The sequence below is a fragment of the Buceros rhinoceros genome, unplaced genomic scaffold (assembly GCF_000710305.1).
Source record: "Buceros rhinoceros silvestris isolate BGI_N320 unplaced genomic scaffold, ASM71030v1 scaffold15994, whole genome shotgun sequence".
NCBI classification, from domain to species: Eukaryota; Metazoa; Chordata; class Aves; order Bucerotiformes; family Bucerotidae; genus Buceros; species Buceros rhinoceros.
The window spans coordinates 21,399-28,943 of NW_010406649.1; the positions used below are offsets into that span (position 1 = coordinate 21,399).

Genomic DNA, 7,545 nt, shown 5'->3' on the forward strand with positions numbered 1-7,545 from the left:
TGGAGAGGGAGGTTTGTGATGGGGGTCTGCCCGAGGCAATGTTCTTCTTGGCCGAAGTGGGTGGATCATCTCAGAGATGAGTTTGAGGCAGCGCTGGTTCCTTTTCATGAGTGAGAAAAGCAGCTCGTCACTTTTATTGGTAAGTTTGAGCTGTGGTTTGAAACGGGACCGTGTGTCTTTCTGGGGTTTTGCTTTGGTCGAATATGAGGGAATTTCAAAGGGACACAACGAGGTCCCTCTGGACGCTATCTGTCCCCTCACCCAGCGGCTGCCCCACTGCTCAGCAATCGATTTGGTGATTGGTTTGAAGAGGCAGAGGATTAGCTGTGTCCTGTGCATGTCCCACCCTCCCCTCTGCTCTTTGCAGGTCGAGGAACTGAGCCCGGGCTTTTCCAAAGCAGGAAGAGTGTACATCGCCAAGGTGAGCGGCCGCTCGGGGCTTCCTTTAGTTCACTCTTGTGTTCCCAGGATGAAAATATTTACATTAAAAACGGTAATTCCCCCTCGCAGAAGCCAGGGTTTATAAGATGATAACGGTTCTAAGAAGGGCCAAATCACCCCGTGCAGAGGCACTGGAAATCCGAGCATTTTGCCTTTGAGCCACCTCCATCCTTCTCAGTTTTTAACAGAGCAAGTTCTGGGTAACGCGGCACTGGGAGCTCGAAGCCCCAGGCTGCAGGTGTGATCCCAGCACGCTGTGGATTTGTGCTGTGTACAGGAAGAACTGTGGGGGAAAGTACAGGATAAAGTATGTTGCTATTTTAGCAGTACAGACAGGTGGGAGTCCTGAGCGGTGAGTAAATCCCCCTGGAGCCGGAGCTCAGAGATCTTTCTGTTTGCATTGAGGGAATAATTGGTTTTGAATGCTCAGAAGTTAAAATTGCTGCTTAATTCCTGCAACCTCCACTGAGAGTCTAGAGATATTTAAAGCCCAGATAGCTTTGGAAATATCAGCCGGAGTGGGCGTAGCACAGGGTGGCTGCAGTTGTTCTCTGAAATTCCTGAATTCCCAGAGTGGGAGTTTCGGCAGGGCAGGCGTGAGGCGCGGGGTCTGCCTGCCCTGGGGGAACCTTTCTGCAGGCACCCGGGTGCAGAGTTCGTTTACAAGAAGCCTCTCGTTAAAGGAAAACGAAGGTGCTAGAGGAGGAAAACCCAGCGAAAGGTGCAGAGGTCTTCGCAGCCGCTGGGTGTTGTCTCTGGGGTGTCGCAGCACCCTGTGTGTTCAGTCACCAGTCAGCCGGGGAGAACAGCTACGGGGTGGTGATGCAGCCGGGCTCTTGTTTCAGCCCGCGTGGGTACCACAGTGGACGTGCTCTGAATGGCTTCTCTCCCTGCTTGTCAATACAGCCAGCGTTCCTGGGGATTCCAAATCACCCCTAAGCCTCCTGTCTAGGGGAAAGAAAGGGGCATTTCGAACTTCGCTCCAGTGAAGCTGGAAATCCTTGCAGGTCTTCGCCTGAAGAGATTTTTAGGGCTGATAAAAAATCTTGGGTTTCTCGGTGTGTCATCCACATGGGCAAATGTCTTTTCGTGGGGCTAGTTGGTCACCACCTGTCTGGAGATGTGACAGAGCTTCAGAAACACTCTGAACACAGGCCAGCGTGGAGGTCCAGAGCTCTGCTTGTACTGTTTGGGGTGGTTTTTTTCTTGACCCAGGCTCTGTCACTTTGGATCACACCTTGATCACCACATGTAAAGAGTGCAGCTGGTGTCTCGTTCCTTTGAAGGAAGCAGTGCTCGGACGGGTCAGACTCCAGAGGGTTGTGTCGTGCAGCCGTCCTCTCCTGGCGCGTCTGACTGACGGGCAGGACGGGGGTTTTGGAGGCAGCCCATGACTCCGTCTATTTTGAACTCGGCAGATGCAGGAGTTTGACAGCGCTCACAGAACAGGCAGTTCTCTGCCAGAACCATCCCACAGCGCAGGAAAATCACCAAAATACACACGCACATACTGAGCAGTGACATTTCAGGCTGAAGCAAGAGCCCTGCAGGAGTTTCTCTGCGGTCCTTACCCGAACTGAGCGCTGGCTTTTCCCAGCAGCTTCCTCCGTGATGAACCCCATTGCTGTGGGGGTTTAGCAACCACATCCTTTTCCCGCACAGATTTGATAGTCTCTGGGACTCTCCAGGCACCAAACCCCTTCCTGTCCCGCGGTGGATGACACGGGCTCGGGGCTGTTGGAGAGAGCTCGCAGGGAAGGCTATTTCACACACACGTACTGTGAGACCTCAGACCTGTAAACGTGAGGTGTGACGGGGCTCGCAGCCCAGCCTCATTTTTAACAGCCGAGGGAACATGGGCTTCGGTAGAGGATGGTGCAGAGGCTCAGTCTGGGGAAAGGGGCGTGAGGAAGAGTGGCTAAGTGGAAATAAAACCAGAGCTTTGAAATTGGTGAGAATCACAGGGACACCTTAAAATCTCCAGCCACAAAACCAGTCTCCTTGCCCAGAACAAACCAACCAACCCCAAAGGGACCTCTAGCCTCCCGTGATGGGCTGGTGGTTACAGGGCTTTGGGAATGAGGGAAGAGTTGCGATACGAGGCAGAAATAGCTCTCTTTATCTGTAACCAGGGTCTGGAACTGCTCAGTTACACTTGCTGCCTGTTTTTTCCCCGTCTGACTCTTCCATGTTGTTGTTTTCTCTGCACAGTGTTACAGGGACCTGGGGAACACCTCTGCAGCTCTTCTCTGGATGAACCTGGCTTCCGAGCTGCCAGCTGCTACCAAAGAGGTACCGCACGCTGGTGATGGGCAGGTCACATAGTTACAGAGATCACACGGTGTGCTGGAAGGTGTTTCAGCTGTAAGCCCAGGGTCTGACATGCCTGGTTCCTTCTGGGCTCTTCTCTCCTCTGGGGATTGTTATCCCAACGCCCAAAGCGTTTCGGTGACGTAGTGGAAAATACGTAGAAGTGGAGGGTGTGTCTGCTGGGGCTCAGAGCCCAGCTCGCCCCGTCCTTACGCTGTGGGGCTGTGCTGGGCTGGAGCACTCTGCTCTCCTCAGTACCTGGGTGGCTTGGAGTTGCTGCCGACGTTTAACTCTTGGGAGGCTGTTGGCTGCGAAGTCCCCCAGGGGCTCCCCCGGACTCCCAGACTGGAGCTGTTGTGCGAGCCGTTCCAGACTTGGCCTGTGCTGCCCAGCATTTTTTTTAAATATAATTTCCAGGCTATTTCAGCTCTTTTATGGATTTTTCAGGGGTTTGGAGTGCAGGCTGTGCTGTGTTTTAGAACTGGCGCTGGTCCCCAGCCGGGAGCCCTTTTGCACTTTCCTTTTCCTTTGCACTTTTCCTGTTAAGCAGGAACTGTTCAGAACGTGCCCTCGGATTACAGCCAGTTGGAGGCTGAATAAAAACACACCAGCTTTTAATAGGAGCCTGATGGTATTTGTATCGTCATGAGAAACGCGGGTGCAGTGACGTAAGCAAGGTCCTCCAGCTCTTCCAGCTTCAGCCTTAGTCTGGCAGAACAAACGGTCGGGGTGGAAGGCAGAATTCTAGAAATATGCGTGAAATGCTTCATCCCACTCTTTTTAAGGCCATAATTAGGTTTTAGGTGGCTGTAGCAAAGGTTTTGTGCTACGACTCAAACCAGGATGATGCAAGAGATCCTGGTGAGGCACCTGGCAATGAGCTGCTGGCCTGCAGCATCCTGCCTCTGCCTGATGAGGAGCTTCCTCACGGTACGCCGGCTGGAAATCTCTCCAGACAGAGTTAGAGTGAAGAGTCTGTAAATAGAGGAGGATTTTGTCCAAAAGGAGAAGAAATACGTGTTGGAGGGAGAAGAGTTTAGTAAGAGAAGCATTGAGATTGTCAGCAAAGACCAGGAGAGCGACAGGCAGAGGAGTCACCGACAGTGAGTTCTCCCTCCTGCTGCGAAAGAGTGGTGGGACGAGCGAGGAAGCCAGAGCTTAGGGGTTCGTTAGGGCTTTGCAGTGTCAGTCAAACACCTTCCCTCGCTGAGGAGCAAAGCCAGGGGCGTTTATCCTGGCTGGGGGAGCGGAGCTTTGGGAGCCAGCTCTTATCTCTCACAGGGAAACAGGAGAAACTCTCTTTGATTCTTGGAAAACATAAGTAGGCTTCAAAGGCAGTAGAGTTGGGGCAGGGGGAAGCATTTGGAGGAAAAATGCCAGGCTGGGGTGTGCCTAAACCCTGCTGTGGGGCTGGAGAAGGGAGGCTGGGTTGGGATGGTTCCAATTAAGCTGTGCATTCATCAGCTCTCGTACGGCATTCCCAGGATGCAGAAAGCGAGAGAGACCTCGAAGAGATGCAGTCGGTCTGAGAGGAGTAACGAGGGGAGGCTCATTCCGCCCAAAGCTGCCCCGACAGAGCAGTTCCACGGCAAGGGGCTTCGTGATCCCGGCAGCTTCCGTCGCGCCTCCTGGAGAAGCCGCCCGAGCTCACAGGAAAACCTGGCAGCAGCCTCACAGCACCCGGGAAGGATCGTGGTGGGATTCAATCGGATGCAGTTCTGTACGATGTTCCTTCCTGCGGCACTGCATAGGTTTGATTTTAACATTCCTAAAAATGTCCAATTCCTAAAAACGTGGGGATGTAGAGGTGGAATTTGTGATATAAAATATCCGTGGTTGTATCTGGATCTGAGGTACCTCCTTTGTGATAGAGACACACACACACCTGAATATTTGTGTCATGGGCTGGACCTGTCCCCCAGCCCCCCCAGGGATCCTCCACCCCGTCCCGGGGACGTCTGCTGCCAGAGCTGGTTTGCAGATTAACTCTTTTCCCTTTACTTAATAAAAATTATTAACTGAGTCAGTGGAATAACTGATGACATACCTTTGGTAGGTGTTCAGGTGAGATAAGATTTCATGCCCCTGTGCTGGGTGGTCAGGGCTGCTGGTTGTTACTGGAGTGATGCACTGGAGGCAGCGGGACGTTCCCACTGCTCGCAGCCTGTCGGTTCCTACGGGTGCAGAACCAGGGGAGAGCAAGGACTCAAAATAAGGGATTTTTCAGCCCATTCTTCCTTGCTGTGACAAACTTGATGGTGGTGTCCAGAAGACTCTTGCTGCTCCTTCCCAACCGAACTACCGTTCTGGTTTTCCACTGGGGAAACCAGCTCTGCTTGCTGTAGGGAGGTTCCGCAGGGACCGGGGCGTTTCCTTCACAACACAAATCTGTCTTTGAGGAGTGTGGATCTTCACCACCTTATTACTCCCGACTGGGAGAACTGTTGGACTCCCTCCCTGCTCCCTTCACTCCCATGAGGTGAGAACTCCTCGTGTCCCCCTAAACTGGGCAGCTGTGGTTTAGGTGGAGCAGCGCAGTTTGAAAGGTGGTTGTGTACCGCGGAGACGCTGGTTACGGGAACAGGAACGTGGCGAAGCTGGTGCCTCCCTGCAGTGGTGTCCTGCCTGTTCCCCACTCCTGAGGAGTGACTGGCGTTTGCTCCGGCAGCCCCTGGGTGCTGAGCGGAGGGAACATGCTGGGCACTGACACACCAGCTGCCTCCAACCCTTCCCTGGGCCCTGTCTGAGCAGCGTTTGTCCCTCCAGAATGCAGAGGGGCCGCCTGGGTTCCATCCTGCGTTATGTCTGTCTTGGGGTGTTAGGTAAAAAGGTCCAAGTCACCCGACACACCAGGGTGTTAGAGGGACGGGTTTTACCTCATGAAAATAACACTGAACAGGAATGTGTAGCAAACTTGAGCTTTAAAACCTCCCGGTTTATAGATTGGGCACCTTTCAGCTTTTTTCTTTTCTTTTCCCAAATTAAAATCTCAAGTTTTGGTGCTGAAGCTCATCTCCTGAGATGAGGCAAGCGGGCACCGAGCTGTGTGTGCTGAGAGGCTGAGAAGTGATTCCTCTGAAGGGAGGTCTGCCCCTGGCAGGCTGCGGCTGTCCCCGGGGTGCTGGGGGAGCGCCCTCACGCCCCTGATCCGGGACCATGGGGTGTTTTGTACGTAGCGTTTGCTCCGAGTGCCTCAGTGGGGCACGAAGCCGCCTTCTCACTTGCTGCGAACCCGTCTTGGTTTGTTCCCAGCAAGTGACTGTTTTCTTCTTCTAAACATCCCATCTTTAAATATCTGCACAAGTTTTTCCACTGTTTTTTTTCGACTGCCTGAGCCAAGCTGGGAAATCTGCAGCAGTGATTTCCAGGGGATGGTGATCGGCAGCTTGATTCCTTCTTGGGGGATTCGCAGGGGTTTTCTGGAGAGGAATGGTAAGAGCTCTCAAAGCAGGGGCTTGTCAGCGGGGCTCGCGCTGCCTTCCCCTGCCAGCCGGTCCGGGGGGCTGCTGACCCGCAGTGTTTGCTGCTCGGGGGTCGCTGCCTTCCAGAGTCGATGTTTTCAGCCTGTGCGATGGGAAGAGCATGATGAGGAACCGCTCACACCGCCAAGAGCCCGTCGCTTCCCTCGCTCGCAGACTCCTCCACGCCTTTGCTTGTGGGTCCGTTTGTCAGGACAGAAACTGTTGAGTCTTCGGGTCATGTCTCTTCTGGAGAGAACTTTCACTCTTCCCACAGGTTTAAATTCTTTGATTTTTGGGGGTGGCTGTTTCAAAACTACAAGGGGTTTGTTGCCCGATTTGCAGTTCCTTTTCCCTGCTGCTCGGGATCCTGCTGGGTTTGGTCTGAGTGTTCCCTCCCAGTCAGGTTAGGTCTTTGGGGGGGATGTAGGAGGGAAGCAAGCTGTTGGCGTGGCAGCAGAGGTGGGCAGCACCTCTCCCGCCAAGCAGCTGCTGGTGACAGTCCGGTGAGGAGCCAGCTCTGGGTCCAGGCTGAGCTGCCTGCTCAGACACCTCTCCCAGCCCCCTGCTCCGAGCGGTGGAGCTGAAGTCGTGTTCTTCAGGGGGCAGAGGGCGTGGAGGCGTGTGGGCTGTGACCAGCACCTTTCTGTCTGGGTGACAATAACGTAACCTGCTTCCCTGGAGGAGAGGGGGGTCCAACTGGTGGCAGTTCTGCTGCTTTGCTCAGTCCCAGATGATTTCACACGGGTACAACCCTTCAGCTCCCATTCACTTGATTTCAGACCCTCGGTAAATGCTCTTGTGTTCCCCCTGCGGTGATCCCCAGCGTCGCTTCTGTACATTTTCAGAAAAATAGAGCCCAGTTTTGGCCCCAAAGAGCGTGTCGCTCCCCGTACCCTTGTGTGTGAGGTCCTGTCCCGTGCCTGGGGCTCTCGGAAGGGCTGGCCTGGGCTCCAGACAGCACAGGTCTCCCCGAGCCCCGCCTGCAGAGCCGGGGTGGGGGGTTCTGTCTGGAGGGTTGTTCTTCCTCACCTGCCCTGTCTGCTGGAACCTCGAAAACGTGTCTCTGAGACCACAGCAAAAGGCATGACAGAACCAGCAGATCCTCTCAAGCGCAGAAAAAAAGCTGCGTTTTGCCGTTTCCAGTCTGATCTCTGGGAATTTGTGCCGTAACGATCAGAAGAACCTTTCTGGGGTTGGTTTTCCCTTTCCTGGTGTGTTGTGACCAAGGGAGGGGGCTGGGTTCTGATGGCCCGGCTGGCAGGTCGACGTGGAGCTGAGGCCAGGCTGCAGCACCAACCCTCTGCCCTGCCAGCAGTGCCGGCGGTTCTGTTCT

The 7,545-nt window shown here is 54.2% G+C and overlaps 1 protein-coding gene across 1 annotated transcript in view; it reads left to right on the forward strand.

Annotated features, from left to right (window-relative positions):
* RMDN3 (regulator of microtubule dynamics 3) overlaps positions 1 to 4,280 on the forward strand; it is a gene marked incomplete at its 5' end in the record, with an annotated part of 24,481 nt that extends 20,201 nt beyond the window's left edge. The window contains 3 exons of the mRNA XM_010134208.1: positions 368 to 421; positions 2,653 to 2,733; positions 4,236 to 4,280. Coding sequence (XP_010132510.1) covers positions 368 to 421; positions 2,653 to 2,733; positions 4,236 to 4,280 — 180 coding nt within the window. The remainder of the gene's footprint in view (positions 1 to 367; positions 422 to 2,652; positions 2,734 to 4,235) is intronic.
* Positions 4,281 to 7,545: the final 3,265 nt, after the last annotated feature.